Source organism: Heptranchias perlo, chromosome 4 (genome assembly GCF_035084215.1).
Source record: "Heptranchias perlo isolate sHepPer1 chromosome 4, sHepPer1.hap1, whole genome shotgun sequence".
Lineage (NCBI taxonomy): Eukaryota > Metazoa > Chordata > Chondrichthyes > Hexanchiformes > Hexanchidae > Heptranchias > Heptranchias perlo.
This window is the reverse complement of record NC_090328.1, coordinates 16,583,657-16,604,928: the sequence shown is the minus strand read 5'-3', so window position 1 is coordinate 16,604,928 and position 21,272 is coordinate 16,583,657. Positions and strand designations below refer to the sequence as shown.

Genomic DNA, 21,272 nt, shown 5'->3' with positions numbered 1-21,272 from the left:
TTTATTCATCAAAGGAGTTATTTCCAGACACTAGTTATAGGGGAGAAACAAAGAGAAAACCAGCGGGGTGAAATCTCGCTGTGATATTTGCACATGAATTTGTAACACTTTCAAACAAACTTCCTTTCTCTGCAATTTTAGAGATGTTAACCCATTTATTGTTGTAAAGAATCTTACAACACCAGGTTATCGTCCAACAATTTTATTTGAAAATAAAATTGTTGGACTATAACCTGGTGTTGTAAGATTCTTTACATTTGTCAACCCCAGTCCATCACCGGCATCTCCACACCATTTATTGTTAACTAGGTTATCGCTTTTGTTAAGAGTGGAAGTGGAATTTCATTTCGACATGTTAATGCATTCATATGCTAATAGCACACAGCACAATTTGCATAGAACTTACAACATGGAAACAGGCTGTTCATCTCAACCTGTTCATGTTGGTGTTTATCCTCCACATGAGCAGTAATCCCATGGGCCAACTCTGTTCCCATATTTGATTTGATAGAGGTGTTCAAAATCATGAATGGTTTTGACAGAGTAAATAAGGGGAAACTGTTTCCAGTGGTAGAAGGGTCGGTAACCAGAGGACACAGATAGGCAAAAGAACCAGACACGACATGAGGAAACATTTTTTTATGCAGCAAGTTGTTATGATCTGGAATGCACTGCCTGAAAGGGTGGTGGATGCAGATTCAATAATAACTTTCAAAAGGGAATTGGATAAATACTTGAAAGGAAAAAATTTACAGGGCTATGGGGAAAGAGCAGGGGAGATAGGATGGATAGCTCTAACCAAAGTGCTGGTACGGGCACGATGGGCCGAATGACCTCCTGTGCTGTATCTTAGGATACTATGATTCTTTTATTCCCCTTCCCTTCAACCACCTATCTAACCTTTTCTTGAATGTTACCATGGTATCTCCTTCAATCACTAACTATGGTAATGCATTCCATAGCCTCACAAACTCTGTGTAAAATGTTTCCCCTGCTCTCTGTCCTAAATCTCTTACATTTAATCTTATATCTATGTCCTCTTGTTCTAGACTCTTCAATAACAGGAAACCATCTGCCAGAGAATCACCTGCAATGGCTTCTCTTCCCGTTCCTACACCGTTGCCTTTGGAGTCCCTCAAGGATCTATCCTCGGCCCCCTCCTATTTCACATCTACATTCTGCCCCTCAGCGACATCATCCGAACACACAACGTCAGGTTCCATGTGTATGCTGACGACACCCAGCTCTACCTCACCACCACATCTCTCGACCTCTCCACTGTCTTTCATTTCTCACATTGCTTGTCCGACATCCATTACTGGATGAGCAAAAATTTCCTCCAACTAAATATTGGGAAGACTGAAGGCATTGTCTTTGGTCCCCGCCACAAACTCCATTCCCTAGTCACTGACTCCATCCCTCTCCCTGGCCACTGTCAGAGGCTGAACCAGACCGTTCGCAAATTTGGCATCCGATTTGACCCTGAGATGAGCTTCCGACCACATATCCGCTCCATCAGCAAGGCCACCTACTTCCACCTCTGTAACATCGCCCATCTCCGCACCTGCCTCAGCACATCTGTTTCTGAAACCCTCATCCATGCTTTTGTTAACTCTAAACTTGACTATTCCAATGCTCTCCTTGCTGGCCCCCATCTTCCACCCTCCATAAACTTGAGCTCTTCCAAAACTCTGCTGCCCATATCCTAAATCACACCAAGTCCTGTTCACCCATCACCCCTGTGCTCGCTGACCTTATTGGCTCCCGATCCGGGAGTATCTCGATTTTAAAATTCTCATCCTTGTTTTCAAATCCCTCCATGGCTTCACCCCTCCCTATCTCTGTAACCTCCACCAGCCCTACAACCCTCCGAGATCTCTGCGCTCCTCCAATTCTGACCTCTCGCGCATTGGCGGCTGTGCCTTCAGCTGCCTAGGCCCTAAGCTCTGGAACTCCCATCCTAAACCTCTTTGCCTCTCCACCTCTCTCTCCTCCTTTAAGACGCTCCTTAAAACCTACCTCTTTGACCAAGCTATTGATCATCTATCCTAATATCTCCTTATGTGCTCGATATCAAATTTCATATGAAAATGCTCCTGTGAAGCATCTTGGGACATTTTACTACTTTAACGGCACTATATAAATGCAAGTTGTTGTTTTTATTTACTCTGTCCCATCCCTTCATAATTTTAAACACCTCAATCAAATCACCCTATAATCTTCTCTGTTCTAGCAAAAACAGTCCCAAGTTTTCTTCTGATTTGTATTTCCTCATACCAGGCAGCATTAAAAATAAGATAGTCACTAATAAATCCAATAAAGAATTCAGGAAATACTTCTTTACCCAGAGAGTGGTTAAAATGTGAAACTTGCTACCACATGGAGTAGTTGACACGACTAGTATGGATGCATTTAAGGGGAAGTTGGCTAAGTACATGAGGGAGAAAGGAATTGAAGGTTATGTTGATGGGCTTAGATGAAGTAGGGAGGAAGGAGGCTCATATGGAGCATAAATACCAGCATAGACCAGTTGGACCGAATGGCCTGTTTCTGTGCTGTAAATTCTCAGGTGTTGTAAGCAAAGTTTTTCTACTATTAGCCAGGGATGCTACAGAGATTGTGAGCTGGGTCCACTTTCAAACACAAAAGGCTGCTGTTACCCTCAGTTAGAATTTGCTTAGCATGCCATACTTTCAGTCAGATGACTCATGTTGGAAAATCCTAGCTAGAGTTACTGTTGTTGCTTCACTCAGCGTCTGTGTCACTAAGTCTTTGGACCCTCCCCTACAAAAGTGTGTTCAAGGCCCATGTTCCCAAATAAGGTCAACGTACCTGAAAAGTGTAAAAACTCAACCCCCTCTGATGACTAAGTGGGTAGATTCAGCACCGATTGTGATACAGGGCCATACAGACCAGGAAAGAGCCAGATTCGATCCCTCGTCTATGCTCAATTAGCTGGTCTAAGTTAGTGTGCATTAGTTGGCCTCAGCACCCCTGAACTAGGGCTGATCAGTGATATCAGCTGGCAAATGGGCACGTGGAATCAGGTAAAGACATGATCTGACTCAGCTGTGCTACATCTTGGTCAAATAGCTTACTGGTCACATATTAATAATGCTCCCTTGAAATTGAGTGCCCGAGAGTGCTGGCACCAGTGGAATCTTGAGCCAGCGTGAGTTAATGCCTTCAAACTTGGATGCCTTAGAGAAAGGAGATTGGTACCCAAGCTCATGTGAGAAATATATTTGGAGTTAACTATTATGCTAAAATAAAAATATCGGCAGTAAGCAGGTATCAATAATTATTCACAGCAATGTTAGTGCAGTCACTAAACTACTGTCATTGTTTTGGGGTTTGAGATATCACAATTTTAAGTATTCATGGACGCTTAAAATGATTATTGCCAGCCTTCCTCTGTTTCCTTATGTATAAACCGAAACTCATACTGCTTTGTTTGCCTTGGACAGTGTTGTAAAGAAAACTCCAGCTCTGTGCGGGCTATTTGTCAGCACCATGCTGAGTTAGCAGTGGGCTTTGGTTTATCCAATAAATTTGATGTTAACAGAGTGTAATTCAAATCCAAACCTCAATATTAAAATACTATACACAAAGAGCTGCCTGCCAGGAAATTGGAGCAAGATTAACAAATCTGAGTAGTTCCTAATACAATATCGTGCTCTGTGAATAATGTAAAGGTACATTGAGGCCGAAGTCACAACAGTGCAACCTATCTTCATAGCTGGTGTGAATTTAAACGTCTCCTGGGTTTCTTAGTCATGCTCATATGACTGTCACGTGGTGCTAACACTGAAACGCACTTTTTGGTCAAAACTTTACAACAACAACCCTAATAAAAGACAGAGATTTACTGATTAATGAATATTTAAGTGTACTCATGCTCTGGACAGCGTTTCTGCAAGCTGCAAAAAAATTGGCCCTGGAATTCCGAATGATCCGTTGAAGTTACAGTGCGAGACAGAAAGAGCCCCCCGCTCTTCAGAGTCTTTGGGGGTAATTTTGACTTCTTGCGTTCGTGTAAAACGGGCGATATGTGCTCGGCCGCCCGTTAAATACGTTTCCCCGATTGTCCTTTCCGTTGACTTCAATGGACAGGAAAATCAGAAAATGTTTAAAGAGTGGCCAAGCCAATATTGCCCATTTTACACTATTGCACCAAGTCAAAATTACCACCATCATGTTTTAAGGGTCCATTTTCCAAGTTTGGACTGCCAACATGGAGCACTGGCTGCCGACAGAACAAACAAATGTACAGGAAATTGCGGGCAGCCCGCCTGCAGTTACGCGACTCGCTGGCAGGCAAGGCTCCCAACTAGCACTCGGAGCGGAGCTACAGGCGGGAGCGGACCTAGGAGAGAGCGCGGGACTCGGAGACTACTAAAGGCCCAGGCTCGAGGGCCTACCCGCACTCGGAGCGGAGCTACAGGCGGGAGCGGACCTAGGAGAGAGCACGGGACTCGGAGACTACTAAAGGCCCAGGCTTGAGGGCCTACCCGCACTCGGAGTGGAGCTACAGGCGGGAGCGGACCTAGGAGAGAGCGCGGGACTCGGAGACTACTAAAGGCCCAGGCTCGAGGGCTTACCCGTACTCGGAGCGGAGCTACAGGCGGGAGCGGACCGAGGAGAGACCTACGTGAGTCTTTTTCCCCAGCGGGGAAGGAGCTTCGCGGGCTTTTTCAAAGGCAGGGGGCGGGGCCAATTCATTGGTACCCGTATATAGGTGGAGCGGTTGCTAAACCCGAGACACTACACTAGTAGTGACGCCCACCCTCCCACCTCCTCTAACCTTTTGGGGGGTAGAGGGAATTTAAAGGGTAGGTTCGTTTTTATATTTTGTTTTCAGGGACTTAACTCCTGGACCTAAGATAAATAAGAAGCAAAAAGTAATCCAAGTGGGACGTCACCAAGGAAGAGGTAAGTGATTGGTTGGTGAGTATTTTCCTGCTGAATTTGTCTAAGGTTAGAGTTTGTGGATTCTAGGGTCTCTGTTGTGTAGTGGGGGACTGCTGTTCAGCAAGGGCCCTTGAGTATACCTTTTAATTGAAGTGAAATTGGTGGGATTCATTTAATTTGAATTAATTAGTAAAAGGGTAAGTCATGTCAGGACAGCCCAGCCCCGTGTTATGCTCTTCCTGCTCTATGTGGGAAATCAGGGACCCTTCCGGTGTCCCTGACGACCATGTGTGCGGGAAATGTATCCAGCTGCAGCTACTGACAAACCGCATTGCGGCACTGGAGCTGCGGATGAATTCATTATGGAGCATTCACGATGCTGAAAACGTCGTGGACAGCACGTTTAGTGAGATGGTCACACCGCAGGTAAAGGTTGTACAGGCAGGAAGTAAGTGGGTGACCTCCAGGCAGAGTAAGAGGAGCAGGCAGGCAGTGCAGGGGTCCTCTGTGGCCGTCCCCCTCTCAAACAAATATACTGCTTTGGATATTGTTGAGGGGGATGACTTATCAGGGGAAGGCAGCAGCAGCCAACTTCCTGGCACCAGGGGTAGCTCTGCTGCACAGGCTGGGAGGAAAAAGAGTGGAAGAGCTATAGTGGTAGGGGATTCTATCGTAAGGGGAACAGACAGGCGTTTCTGTGGCCGTAAACGTGACTCCAGGATGGTTTGTTGCCTCCCTGGTGCCAGGGTCATGGATGTCACTGAGCGGCTTCAGAGCATTCTCAAGGGGGAGGGTGAGCAGGCAGAGGTCGTGGTCCACATTGGGACCAACGACATAGGTAGGAAGGGAGATGAGGTCCTGCATCAAGAATTTAGGGAGCTAGGTAGCAGATTAAAGAGCAGGACCTCAAAGGTTGTAATCTCTGGATTACTCCCAGTGCCACGGGCTAGTGAGTATAGAAATAGGAGGATAGAATAGATGAATGCGTGGCTAAAGAGTTGGTGCAGGAGGGAGGGTTTCAGTTTCCTGGATCACTGGGCCTGCTTCTGGGGAAGGTGGGACTTGTACAAGTCGGACGGGTTGCATCTGAACCAGAGCGGGACAAATATCCTTGCAGGGAGGTTTGCTAGCACTGTTGGGGGGGGTTTAAACTAACTTGGCAGGGGGATGGGATACAGAGTGGAGCTACAATAGGGGGTGATGTGCAGCCAAATATTGAGAAAAAAACAAGTCAGCTTGGAAGACAGGGCAAATATGTAAGAGCAAGGCTGGATGGCATCTATTTTAATGCAAGGAGTCTTGCAAATAAGGTGGATGAACTGAAGGTGTTGATAAACACATGGGAGTATGACATTGTTGCTGTCACAGAGATATGGTTGAGGGAGGGGCAAGACTGGCAGCTCAATATTCCGGGGTACAGAATCTTCAGGCGAGACAGAGGGGGAGGTATAAGAGGAGGGGGGGTCGCAATATTAATTAAAGAATCAATTACTGCCATAAGGAGGGATGATATATTAGCAGGTTCCTCAAATGAGGCCATATGGGTGGAGCTTAAAAACAAAAAGGGGGCAAGCACTTTGATGGGAGTGTACTATAGACCCCCAAACAGTCAGGGGGAGATAGAGGAACAGATATGTAGGCAAATCTCAGAAAATTGTGCAAATAATAGGGTAATAATAGTGGGGGATTTCAACTTCCCCAATATTAACTGGGATACTCAGAGTGTAAAAGGCTTAGAGGGTACAAAATTCTTAACGTGCATCCAGGAGAGCTTTTTGAGCCAGCATGTAGAAAGTCCGACAAGAGAGGGGGCGGTACTGGACCTAATTCTAGGGAATGTGGCCGGCCAAGTGGAAGAAGTGCCAGTAGGTGAGCACTTTGGTGACAGTGACCATAATTCAGTGAGATTTAAGGTGGTCATGGAAAAGGACAGGGAGGGGCCGGAAATAAAGGTTCTAAATTGGGGGAAGGCCGATTTTAATAGGATAAGGCAGGATCTGGCCAAAATGGACTGGGATCAGCTGCTTGTAGGAAAATCCGCATCGGAGCAATGGGAGTCTTTCAGAAGGGAGATTGAGACCATACAATGGCAACATGTTCCCGTAAAGGTCAAGGGTGGTTCCAAGAACTCCAGGGAACCTTGGATGTCAGGGGATATACGAGAATGGATTAGGAAAAAAAGGAGGGCTTTTGGCAGATACAAAAGGCTAAGGACGGAGGAAGCCCTAGAGTAGTACAAAAAGTGCAGGGGGATACTTAAAAAGGAAATTAGGAGATCAAGGAGGGGCCATGAAAAAACTCTGGCGAGCAAAATAAAGGAAAATCCTAAGATGTTTTATAAGTATATTAAGGGTAAGAGGAAGACTAGGGAAAAAATAGGGCCCATTAGGGACGAAAATGGCAATCTGTGTGTGGAGCCGGAAGATGTAGGAGGGGTTCTAAATGAATTTTTTGCATCTGTTTTCACTATGGAGAAGGACGACGTAGACACAGAAATACAACAGGGGGACTGTGATATACTCGAACATATTAACATCGAGTGGGAGGAGGTATTGGCGGTTTTAGCAGGCCTAAAAATGGATAAATCCCCAGGCCCGGACGAAATGTATCCCAGGCTACTGTGTGAGGCAAAGGAGGAGATTGCGGGGGCTCTAACACATATATTCAGAACCTCTCTGGCCACAGGGGATGTGCCAGAGGACTGGAGAACCGCTAATGTAGTACCATTATTCAAGAAGGGGAGTAGGGAAAAACCGGGGAACTACAGGCCAGTGAGCCTAACATCAGTGGTAGGAACATTATTGGAAAAAATTCTGAAGGACAAAATTAGTCTCCACTTGGAGAAGCAAGGACTAATCAGGGATAGTCAACATGGCAAGGATTAATCAGGGATAGTCAACATGGCTTTGTCAAGGGAAGATCATGTCTGACTAATTTGATTGAATTTTTTGAGGGGGTGACTAGGCGTGTGGATGAGGGTAACGCAGTGGATGTGGTATACATGGATTTCAGTAAGGCCTTCGATAAAGTCCCGCACAGGAGATTGGTCAAGAAGGTACGAGCCCATGGAGTCCAGGGTGCCTTGGCACTTTGGATACAAAACTGGCTTAGTGGCAGAAGGCAGAGGGTGATGGTCGAAGGTTGTTTTTGTGACTGGAAGCCTGTGGCCAGTGGGGTACCACAGGGATCTGTGCTGGGGCCCTTGCTGTTTGTGGTCTACATTAACGACTTGGATATGAATGTAAAAGGTATGATCAGTAAGTTCGCTGATGATACAAAAATTGGTAGGGTGGTAAATAGCGAGGAGGATAGCCTCAGTCTGCAGGACGATATAGATGGGTTGGTCAGATGGGCGGAACAGTGGCAAATGGAATTTAACCCGGAAAAGTGCGAGGTGATGCACTTTGGAGAGACTAACAAGGCAAAGGAATACACAATGAATGGGAAGACCCTAGGCAAGACAGAGGGTCAGAGGGATCTTGGTGTGCAAGTTCACAGATCCCTGAAGGCGGCGGAACAGGTAGATAAGGTGGTAAAGAAGGCATATGGGATACTTGCCTTTATTAGCCGAGGCATAGAATATAAGAGCAAGGAGGTTATGATGGAGCTGTATAAAACACTGGTTAGGCCACAGCTGGAGTACTGTGTGCAGTTCTGGTCGCCGCACTACAGGAAGGATGTGATCACTTTGGAGAGGGTGCAGAGGAGATTCACCAGGATGTTACCAGGGCTGGAGCGCTTCAGCTATGAAGAGAGACTGGGAAGATTGGGTTTGTTTTCCTTGGAGCAGAGGAGGCTGAGGGGGGACATGATTGAGGTGTACAAAATTATGAGGGGCATAGATAGGATGGATACTAAGGAGCTTTTTCCCTTCGTTGAGGGTTCTATAACAAGGGGGCATAGATTCAAGGTAAAAGGCGGGATGTTCAGAGGGGATTTGAGAAAGAACTTTTTCACCCAGAGGGTGGTTGGAGTCTGGAACTCACTGCCTGAGAGGGTTGTGGAGGCAGGAACCCTCACAACATTCAAGAAGCATTTGGATGAGCACTTGAAATGCCATAGCATACAAGGCTACGGACCAAATGCTGGAATATGGGATTAGGTTAGACTGGGCTTGATGGCCGGTGCGGACACGATGGGCCGAAGGGCCTCTATCCATGCTGTATAACTCTATGACTCTATGAATTCAGAACATGACCCACCTGAACCTTTACTTCATTCCAACTTTCTTGGCTCCTGTTGCAAAAACATGAATGGCAACAAAGATCCTTTGTTTTTCTATCATAAAGAGAAGCAGATAGTTTAGCTGTCTTGCAAGCATTAGCAGTATTGCAGCGCTCTTGAGATAATGTGGATTGCCTCTGCTAATTCACCTCGGCTATTGAAATCCACTGCAGTCTCTGCTTTTCTTCCTCGTCACCTGCGTAGCTTGAAAGAGGCAGAACACTTGCTGCAGCATTAAAGATGATGAAAGCAGCTTTCGTCAGAATCCCCATGATTTATTTCATTGAGCCTCCGGACTCATTTTGCATACTGCAACACTATGTAAAATCTGGAGCTGATTATTTTAACCATCTGCATTTTGCCATAAGGATGATACACCCATCCTCATGGCGGCCTCGATTAGTCAGATGCCCATCTGAAGCAACTAGCCATCTCGGGTCGGACTGCCTTGTACCAACTTAATTATGCAGCAACTTTTCCTTTTCTAAGCACTCACCCATTAATGAGACCGTTGATAATAAAGGCTACTTTAACAAGATACGGTTGATGCCTTACTCCAGTTGGTGGTTCTGACATTAATAAATGTCAGGGGATAGATTTTTATCTTCACCACATGGCCGGTAATCTGGTGGAGCCTCTTCCAGAGCGAACCGGATTTTCAGTCCATTCGTTTCAATGGAATGAAAATCGGATGGGTTCAGTAACGGGCGGGCGATCCGCTCCACCAGATTACCGCCCATGGGGGTGACAGTGAAAATTTACCCCTCAGTCCCCTTCACCATAAGAAATTGCCATCACCATTAAGGGGCACCACAGGCAGATTGCTGGACAGACACCAGCATTTCTTCCAGCAGGCAGGGCTGCATTTAGCTCTGAATTCATTCAGATTCTGGCACAGGATTTTCATGTCAAAGGACAGAGTACCTAAAGCTGCCTTCCATCCAGCAGTGCAAAAGGAATAAAGTCAAATGAAAAAAAAACAAAAGCAAGTTTTGTGGTTTCATTTGGTGATAAGATAAGCCAGAGATCACAGAAGGTATCATTTTAGAAAGAAGGAAAGAGCTTTCATTTATATAGTACCTTTCACAACCTCAGGACTTCCCAATGAAATACTTTTTATCCCTGTATTTACATCCATCTCAGGAAATAGAACCTAATTTTAGGGTAGAAATTATGATTGTCATTCTTCTCATACAAATATTTAACATGCCTGTACCAGATTCCTCTCTGCACTATCTTAACGCAGGTGTTAATGGATTTGTAAGCATTTGTAAGAGAGTAGCGCCAATCGTAATGCACCACACAGGATATACTCAAATGTGTTTTCATTGTTATTATTTTAGAGGACGTTCTTATTCCACAAGCTTAGCATCAGTGCAAAGGTGAAACCGATTTGTACTGATGCTAAACTTGCAGTGCATCAGGTGCCAAAGCCTGAACCGATTCCAAAGTGAAGCAAAGGGAAACTACCCTCTCCAGGGAATAAGAATATAAGAAATAGGAGCAGGAGTAGGCCATACGACCCCTCGAGCCTGCTCCGCCATTCAATAAGGCTGAATTTTGACCTCAGCTTCCCTTTCCCGCCCTAACCCCATATCCCTTGATTACCCTAGAGTCCAAAAATCTATCTATTTCAGCCTTGAACATATTAAATGACTCAGCATCAACAGCCCTCTAGGGTCGAGAATTCCAAAGATTCACAGCCCTCTGAATGAAGAAATTCCTCCTTATCTCAGTCTTAAATGGTCGATCCCTTATCCTGAATCTTAGTCAGCTTAGTTCCAGTGTCAAGCCAGTCTCTGCTGCTGCTGCATTCAGGCTGCATTTACACTGTAACTGCAATATCGGCACAAAGTCAAACCGCTTTGCACTGACGCTATAGTTGTAGTATGAGTTGTAGTGTGACTATTCCAATGCTCTCCTGACCAGCCTCTCACCTTCCAATCTCCGTAAACTTTAGCTCATCCAAAACTCTGCTACCACACCCTAACTCGCACCAAGTCCCGTTCACCCATCACCCCTGTGCTCGCTGACCTAATTGGCTCCCGATCCGGCAACGCCACAATTTTAAAATTTGTATCCTTGTTTTCAAATCCCTCCATGGCCTCGCCCCTCCCTATCTCCCAAACAATGAAGTTGCTGTGGAAAAGATGCAAGAGGAGAGTTCTGTTTGTTTTCGTAGCTGTTTCTAGATTTTGTCTGTAACCTCTTCCAGCCCTACAACCCTCTGAGATCTCTGCGCTCCTCCAATTCTGGCCTCTTGCGCATCCCCGATTTTCATCGCTCCACCATTGGCAGCTGTGTCTTTAGCTAGGCCCTAAACTCTGGAATTCCCTCCCTAAACCTTTCTGCCTCTCTACCTCTCTCTCCTTTAAGACGCTCCTTAAAACCTACCTCGTCACCTGTCCTAATATCTCCTATGTGGCTTGGTGTCAAATTTTGTCTGATAATACTCCTGTTGGGACATTTGATTATGTTAAAGGCGCTATATAAATGCAATTTGTTGTTGTTGAGTGCACCCTAACTTACATTAGTATCTGAAATAGGCAAAACTGTTTGCAAATGAGTGAGGTAAAAAGTTTCAGCCTTTCTGGATGCTACAAGACTAGTCACCAAGCTGGCGAAAAGATGCAGATCCAACCAGTCTGTATTCCTGGTTCAACTAAATGCCTTGATTTTCCTAACACCATCCCACATCATGGCAGTTGGATCAAAGTAAGTATTGGGCTTTGCTAGGCACTTGAGGTAATGCAGCAGCACAAAAAAGGAGCAGCTCACTTTTCAGCGCTAATTCATCACTGCTCAGACCGGACAAGATTTATGACTTTGGTTTCTACCAGAGGAAAGAGTATTAAGTGCAGGCAAGGTTGGGATTTTCATTAGCCAACTTCCTGCGAAATGTTTGCGATATAAAACTACAAGCACTTGGAAAGGAGCAGCTTAAAATAGTTTCCTGCCAAAGACGTCAAACACGGTCAAGTGTTAATGCGTGGGTGTCATGTTAGACAGCATAATTGCTCTTGCCAATATGTTTGTAGGATAAAAATTGCCAAAAAGTCTGGGGAGCTAAGGAAGTGGAGTTTATTAAAGACAAACAAGAAAAAAAATGGTTTCCTTATTGTTTTCTGGATTCTTGCAACGTAATTTCTTTTGTCTACATTTTCCTACAAACAAATTGGCAAGAGCAATTATGCTGGCAATATAAACTAGAGGGCACAACTCTAAAAGGGGTACAGGAACAGAGAGATCTGGGGGTATATGTGCACAAATCGTTGAAGGTGGCAGGGCAGTTTGAGAAAGTGGTTAAAAAAGCATACGGGATCCTGGGATTTATAAATAGATGCATAGAGTACAAAAGTATGGAAGTCATGATGACCCTTTGTAAAACAATGGTTCGGCCACAACTGGAGTATTGTGTCCCGTTCCAGGCACCGCAGTTCAGGAAAGATGTGAAGGCCTTAGAGAGGGTGCAGAAGAGATTTACTCGAATGATTCCAGGGATGAGGGACTTTAGTTATATGGATAGACTGGAGAAGCTGTGGTTGTTCTCCTTGGAACAGAGACGGTTGCAAGGAGATTTGATAGAGGTGTTCAAAATCATCAAGGGTCTAGACAGAGTAGATAGAGAAAAACTGTTCCCATTGGCGGATGGGTCAAGGACCAGAGGACATAGATTTAAGTCGATTGGCAAAAGAACCAAAGATGACATGAGAAAAATCTTTTTTACACAGCGAGTGGTTAGGATCTCGAATGCACTGCCCGAGGGGGTGGTGGAGGCAAATTCAATCATGGCCTTCAAAAGGGAACTGGTTAAATACTTGAAAGGAAAAAACTTGCAGGGCTACGAGGAAAGGGCAGGGGAGTGGGACTAGCTGGATTGCTTTTACGTAGAGCGGGCGTGGACTCGATGGGCTGAATGGCCTTCTTCTGTTCTGTAACCTATCTATGATTCTATGATTCTGAACTGTATGTGCAAGTTCCCAGTCGACTATAACTAACCGGAGCATCCTATCTAGTTTCCTTGTAGGGATCATCAAGAGACTGTAGCAGCTTGTTTACTTCACCTTACCCACTGCCTATGATTTTCCATCCATTAATTTCAATATGAGTGCCCACAATTCTCAATATGCACACCCAGCGGATGAGGCTCCCTACTTGCCAGCTAGGGGCCAGGAGGAGAGAAGAATATTGCAATTCAACAGTTGTTCTTGCCTTGAAATGTGTTTTTGTGGATGTACGTCTCTCGATTGTAGCAGAAATGAACGTGACCATATTATGAGTCAAAAGTTCCCACCGTGGCAAATTTGGGAAATTGAATTAATTAAGTCTGGTAATTCATAGAGTCATACAGCACAGAAGGAGGCCATTCAGCCCATTGTGACAGTGAAAGAGCTATCCAATTAGACCCACTCCCCTGCCTTTTCCCTATAGCCCTGCAAATTTTTCCCCTTCAAGTATTTATCGAATTCCCTTTTGAAAGTTATTATTGAATCTCCTTCCTCCACCCTTTCAGGCATTGCAATCCAGATCATAACAACTCTCTGTGTAATAGCATTTCTCCTCATCTTGCCTTTGGTTGCCAATTACCTCAAATCTGTGTCCTCTGGTTACCAACCCTTCTGCCACTGGAAACAGTTTCTCCCTATTTACCCTAGCAAAACTTGTGGGCTGGCATCATAACCATGAAAGTGCTGGATTGTCGTAAAAACTCAACTGGTTCACTAACGTCCTGCCACCCGTGTGACTCCAGTCCCACACTATATGACTGACTCTTATTGTCCTTAGGGCAGCTAGGAATGGCCAATAAGTGTGGCCGTGCCAGTGTCACCCACATCCTAAGAACAAATATAAAAATAAACTATTATGACAATGTTCACTAACACATTTACCAGCACTGTTGTTTTGCAGTGCAGGAGCGATGGCCTAGAGTTAACTGCAAAAATAACGGCGTGTGAATGACGCACGGTGTTATTAATGTCCAAATCAACCAGCAACTTGTGGTGAGGAAGAGATACCCCATGAATTGCAAATCGCCACAAGTTGCTGGGACGATTTGTGCCACTCCGCCGTTAGCTTTGTGAAAACGGCATCTTACCCTCAACCTCCCCATGATTTTTATGAAGTTGCTACTTTTGCACATTAATTGCCGATTAAACGCGCCACAGAAAGTTAAGTCTAGTAACTAACAGCATAAGTACCCTTTTAATTGATAATTATTAATGACTGCCAATCAACTTCTCTTGCCCAGAAAGTGAACAATTAAAAGTGTGGCATCTCATTCTTTCAGGTTGTGAATTGTTGGAGATTTTAAAAATGTCAAATTTTAATTTTTTTTTTCTTATTTTCCCTTCCTGTCTCTTTTCCCCCTTTCTCTTAATCCAATCTTTCTTTCCCTTTCTTTGTTTCTCTTCCTGAACCTGATTTGACATTGAATTCACCCAATCTAATTCTCAGTCTTTCCTCTGTTTATTTCTCAATTCTTTAGTCTCATTGGTTAAGGAGGTAGACTGTCCCACCGTTCACCAAGGTCCCAGATGCCCTGTCGCACTTCCAGCAGCTTTGTGGGAATTTTATTTTTGAAAACCTAAACATGCACGAACAGCGCACACTGCCACGCTCCAGCTAAATCTGGCCCGATGTTTTCTTTGGTTCCACTCTTTTTCTTACAAGTTCAATCTCAGTGAGACACAAGATTGAAACTGCATTTTGATGACTAATTTTTCTAAGTAAGCTGAGACTAACTGGGTTACTTGTGCACCAAATTACATGAAGGGAAGTGGTGCATTACAAACTCAAAAGACAGAGCTGGCTATGTACCTAAAGCAATGAAGTGTAAATCAACCACCCACACACACCAGTACGGCAGGTAAATAAAGCCTTCCTGGATTAGGTGAGCTCTTCCTCCTGTTAAGTGCATTACTTTCATGATTGACTACTTTCCCTTTATTTTTAGGTCTGTTTTACACCTGTCCCACAGTAACATAAGCAGACTGTTATCTGCCACACATTGCCACTGAGGTGCTAATATGTGTTAATGAGGCCAGTTTGCAGGGTCTGTTTCCTTCCTCTCCCTGAATAAAATTGCTCACTAAAAACATTTAAGAAAATTCATATAAAATGCAATGAAATGAGCTACTGACAATTGTGTTTGAAGCCTTGGAGAGGCAGCCCGAAGAGTCACTTTGGAGAGGGTTAATGAAGGTGGACTTTCCCCAGAGATTTATAGCTTGTTATTAGCATACCTGATGATATCACCAATCTTCAAAAAAAGTTATATAATGGGATATGCATAAAACAGAAAAACATAATCAATTTCTTATGGATATTTTAGTAATATTTGTGTCTATTAATCTCTGGAGACATAAATTGTGACATCATTGGAACAGTAAGAATTGCTTTTAAAATTGTGCTATCTTTAAGCATCTATTAGCAGATTGCTAGGTATCGACGAATGTAATTCTTCACCTGGTGAGTTTCCCATATGGGGGAGGTGAAGATCGAAAGTCAGGTGTAACCCAGGCTATCATCCTAGGGTGGTTGTGAATCTCACCTAGCAGGTGGCTGAGAGGGACGTGGACAGAGGTCAGGGTTTTCCCCATTCAGTTTGAAAAGCTTGGACTCTTCAGTCTTGAAAGGAGGCGAATAAGAGTGGAACCTTGTCGACATCAATAAGATATTAAGTAGAATAGAAAAGGTTAATCATGGGCACTATTTCAAATCAAGCCATTGCAGGACAAGAGGACAAGGGTGCAAAAAGGTTCTAAGACAAGTTCAGGACTGATCAATACTTAGAATCGTCTTCTGGGAAAGGTAGTAGAGGCAAATGCTCTGGAGTCATTCAAGCAACAGTAAGGTGCTGTGATGGGGTTGGGGGTGGGAGCTGTAGATTTCAGTGGAAGGCTGAATTAGATGGGCAGAATGGCCACTCTCATCTATACTTTATTTTGTCATATCAGCTCTGGTATGTAGCATGAAGAAGGGGAAATATGGTGCTCTTTTATGAAAAAAATTAGTGAAATCATTAAGCAACAGTGTCTATTTGAAGATGGGCGGGTTCCAGGCGAGTGAGTCTCCCCGACGATTTTAGCTGCCAGTGCTGGACTAAGAGCCTGGTGATTTGCTGGGTTGTAAAGGCTGAGAAAGAAATTTCAGTTTGCCTTCTTGAAAATGTTACCTATGATCACTGAGAAGGTGATGCTAACTCTTCTCCTTGAACTGCAGGAGTTCTTGTGTGATGGCGCTCCTACGATGGTGTTAGTAGATTAATCAAAAGGCAGCTCACCACCACCTTCTCAAGGGCAATTAGGGATGGGCAATAAATGCTGGCCTTGCCAGCGATGCCCACATCCCATGAACGAATAAAAAAATAGCTGGTATCTCCAGGTGTCCCGTTTTACAGCCTGACTGCTGTGTTTGTAAGATCTGAAAACATTGAAAGGATTTTTAACCCAGGAAGTTCTTATCCTACTATTTAAATGTTGCATTCTATAGAGTGGAGATTCAGGAAGTACACTAAAAAGGCATAAGTAATAAATATTCCTGATGTGACCTTATCCATTCGGTCTTCTTTAAAGTGGAGCAGCGTTTCCTTATTACAATGAAAAACTCAACAAGATCACCTTTGTCTTAAAAGATTATTTCCGAATCAATAGCATTGGGTTATGAGGGGAAAAATCATCCAGGCTTCCTACCCCTAATTGCAATCCAGTGACGCTGTATTCTGTGTGCGGACATCTTTATAAGAGCAGGATTGTTACATGCACAATACATACACTTCGACTTTTTGCTTAATAATAATGTTTGCATTGGTCACACAGAAAATTCTTCTTCTTGGCGTAAGGTGAAAGGAAATATATGCATACTTTAATCTTTTAGTTCTCAAAGAGTCAGATCCTGTATAACAGACCCCACTTGGTTTCATTGATGAGCTTCTCTCTAAATTTATCGTCAGTCTTGCTAATTGTGTGAAAAAGTTTGTGAGAACGCTAAGTGTAGCTACACATGAAGATTGATGAAGGTAACCCTGGATATAGTCCACTTTCCATTCAAAGAAACCAGAATCAGTTTGGCTGGCCAGTAATCTGTATAAGTCTGATAACAAGCTACATTGCAGCATGCCTATAGAAAAATACTTACCAATAAATGTCAACTTTCGTGGGCTAACTGGTTCATAATGTCTTGCAATATGCAGATTTTAGAATGAGTCTTGAAAGAATTTTTAAAAATCTTTAAAGTGGCTAATTAACTGTTTACTGTGAAATTCTCAAGGGATTAAAAGACCTGCCAGGAATGAAAGGAAGAGCAAGTGACTTATATTGGCCTGCTTTATTTTTGGTTAGATATAATAACCAGAACAGGAGGAGCCGATGATCCCCTGCGGCTTTGGACTGAATCAGTCTGGCTCGAGATACTGGGAAATCAGGAGAGATTATTTTTGCCAGTTTAACTCTTTGTCCTATAAAGACACCCACTTTCACTTCCATAAATAATTTAGTACTTCCATAAATAATTTAGTACTTCCACCAATAGTTCATAGTAATAGTTACACTTTGGCTACGGTATTATGTATCACTTGATTATATTTCCATATTGTAGTACATAGAGGGCATTGGCAACCCACGAGGGTGCTGCATGCGGGAGCACATGCGGGAGGTTCAGACTGTAATATTCATAAGAGTGAACTTTTCTCTTCCTTTCGCTCCTGCTCTGGATTTACTCCCTTAGGCCTCCTGTGATCTCATCAGCACATGTGGGGTAGAATCACCTTCTCACCCTCCTGACTGAAAGAAGACAACATGGAAACACAATGGGCCTGATTTTAGCAGGCCTGCGGGTTTCCGGCGGGTTGGGTTTCGGGAGCGTGGTCAACGCGCCCGGTGAAATTAGTGGGTTTCCCGCGCGATCGTGGCAGGCAACGCACTAATGGGATTCAATTACCTGCTCCTCCGGGCTCCGCGCTACTGGTCTGCGCGTCGGGTGAGCTGCGCATGCGCAGTACGATCTGTCAGCTGGAGGCTCTCTAGTTAAAGGGGCAGTCCTCCACTGACAGATGCTGCAACCAATGGAACAAATTACAGCATGGAGCAGCCCAGGGGGAAGGCTGCTCCCAGTTTAATGATGCCTCACCCCAGGTATCATCAGATGGGGTGAGGAGGAGGGGGAGGACAGAGATCTTCCACCCGGCGGGCGGGAGGAAGCGGCCTGCCTCTGCAACCAAGAAGGACTGGCTCGAGGTGGCAGAGGGGGTCACCTGCACCACCAACATATCGCCCACCTGCATACAGTGCAGGAGGCGCTGCAATGACCTCAGTAGGTCAGCCACAGTGAGAACACGTAGTCTTTCCCCTACACTCCGTCTGCCACAACACTGCCCCCACCCCACATCTCCTTCGGCACCGCCAACACTACCCCTCATACCCACTCAAACTTCATCCTCATCTTACCTGCACCTACTCACCTCGCCAGTACTCACCCCGCCACGAACACGCAACCCAATCCTCATATAATCTCATGGCTCTATCCCATACTCACCCTCTCGTGCATCTCCCTCACGGCCAGCCTCACTCAACCTGCCACCATCTGTGCTGCAGCCACAGGGCATGCATCACATATGTGCAGTAGGCAGCGTACGGCAAACGTGTCGTGAGCATGAAGGGGATGCACAAGGGTGTCTGAGGGTTTGCCATGGGTGTTACCTATATTAAATTTCGGAGCAACAAACATCATACATTATATTGGCACCACCACTGCCATGTCTCCCCGAATCCTGTCTGTTGTGTCCAATAATGCCCGCTCCTGGGTATCACTATGAGGACCCACCACTGATGCCACCCGTTGTGTTACTGCAGAGTAAGTGCAGGTGTATTTGCAGGGCTCTTCCACGCAGACGACTGAGAGACATCGGCGGTGTACCCGGCTGCACCCTGGAAGGATGCGGAGGAGAAGTTGTGGAGGGCAGTGGTGACTTTGGCAGCGACAGGTAAGCAGATGGTGCTGGGGCCAGCCGGGAGCAGCTCGGCATGAAAGAGGCTGCAGATGTCCACGACTACATGTCGAGCGAATCTGCGCCTCCCTGTGCACTGCTGCTCGGAGAGGTCCGGGGAGCTGCGCCTCGGTCTGTGGATCCTGTGGCGAGGGTAGTGCCCTCTGCGACGCGTCTCTCTCTGCTGTTGCCCTCCCTCCTGCTGCGCAGGTGGGTGTGCCACAGGACCGTGTTGGGGGGCTCCACGTCTCCGAGGCGGACGGCGTGGACTGCGAGGCTGCTGGGGCTGGTCATGCTGTTCGTCCTCCGAGGATGTCAACGCACCACCCATCTGGCAGGTGTTGGTCTGAGGGGTTGTGCAGGGTAGGTAGGTGGTTCCTCGCACTGGGGCTGCGGTTTCACGTCGGTCTGTCCTCTGGCTTGGCGGGGGGTGGTGAGGGCTCTCCCACCCGCTGTGGAGTGCACCTTGGCAGCTGCCACAGGCTGCTGGCTGGAACACGACCGGTTGAAAGGAGACTGTTTCCCCCAGTGTGTGAAACACACTGCCTTGAACCTAAAATCCCACACTTCCTGTTTTGACAGCTGCTTCAGCTCATTTAATGACCTCAACAAGCAAGGTAAGTACACTCAAGTGGAACCCCGCTGGCTTTAATTGCCTGCGGGATTCCCACCAGCGGGGCCTGTGCACGCAGCCCCGCACGTCAGCGCGGCACCCGGAAGTGGCCGGGATCTCGGCGCGATCCGGTCACGTGACTGGATATCGGGATTTTTGGGCCCCCCCCGCTGGAAACCCGCAGGAAACCCGACGCTAAAATCGAGCCCAATGGGTAAAAGTGGAGATACAAAAGGGAAGACCGTAAAAATATTGCTTAAAAAATTACAAATATATAGCGAGTGTGCATGCATCACACTGTAGACATCATGGGCATGATTTTCGCCTGGAAAAACGGGAGGGTTGGGAGCGGCGGGGGGGTCAGTAAAAACTGCAAAAATCTAAAATCCGCCCCCAACCTGCCCATTTCCGGGTTTTCATGGGGATGGGATGAGGGGCGGGCAACCAACCCGCTCTCAGGAGGCGGGTCGGGCATTAAAAGCTTTTAAGGAGGCAGTGTGCCTCCGTTTTCAAAGCTTCTTTGATTTTAGCCCCTGGGGGCCTGGATTCCCGGGCCTTCTCCTTCACGCCACATGAGAGGAGGCGAGAAGGCCCGAAACAGCAGGTAAGTGCCTTTATAGTACAGCTTGTGGGCCCAGAAGAGCTGGAGTGCTTCCCCCAGGCCCAACAAGCCTACCTGCAGTGACCACCCTCCCCACAACGATCGGCGACCCCCCTCAACGATCGCCAACTCCCCCCCCAACGATCGTGACCCTCCCGATGACTGACCCCCAATCCCCCCCAATGACTAACCACCCTGATGACTGACCCCCAATCCCCCCCAATGACTAACCACCCTGATGACTGACCCCCAATCCCCCCCAATGACTAACCACCCTGATGACTGACCCCCAATCCCCCCCAATGACTAACCACCCTGATGACTGACCCCCAATCCCCCCCAATGACTAACCACCCTGATGACTGACCCCCAATCCCCCCGATGACTGACGCCCCCCGATGATTGACCCCCACGATGACTGACCCCCCCCTGATGACTGACGCTCCCCGATCCCCCCGCTGACTGACCCCCGATCCTCCCACTTATCCCCCCTGATGACTGACCCCCTGACTGACCCCCTCCCCCGACGACTGACAGCCGCCCCGACCCCCCCCCCCACCGATGACTGAAAGCACCCTGATGACTGGCCCCCGATGATTGACCCACCCCCCACCCCCAACCTAACACTTACCTGAATATGTCCTCTTCCTGGCTCTTATCCCGTCCGACTGAGAGCCAGCCTGTCAATCAGGCTGGCCTGTCAGGCAGGAAACCGGCAAAAAAGAAAAAGACGATGTCCTTACATCAAAATCGTACGGACATCTGGGAAACCCGTACTTCCGGATTTCCCATCCGGAATTCCACCCCCGGCCTAAAATTATGCCCCATGCCTCAGATGTCACACTTAACATATCACTCTTCAAAGCATCAAAAATATTAGTTTTTCCGACCTTGATAACCTGGCCTTTTCCCAAAGGCAGGAACCAAGCATTTTCAAGAAG

At 46.2% G+C, this 21,272-nt stretch overlaps 1 protein-coding gene across 2 annotated transcripts in view; it reads left to right on the top strand.

The window, feature by feature from the left end:
- vegfc (vascular endothelial growth factor c) overlaps positions 1-21,272 on the top strand; it is a 207,712-nt gene that overhangs the window by 159,477 nt on the left and 26,963 nt on the right. Inside the window, exon 5 of one of the 2 annotated variants that reach the window (XM_067982522.1) lies at positions 19,007-19,114. The exons of the other annotated variant lie outside the window; for it this stretch is intronic. Within the exon in view, the coding sequence (XP_067838623.1) occupies positions 19,007-19,114 (108 nt within the window). The remainder of the gene's footprint in view (positions 1-19,006; positions 19,115-21,272) is intronic. 2 annotated transcript variants of the gene reach the window in all.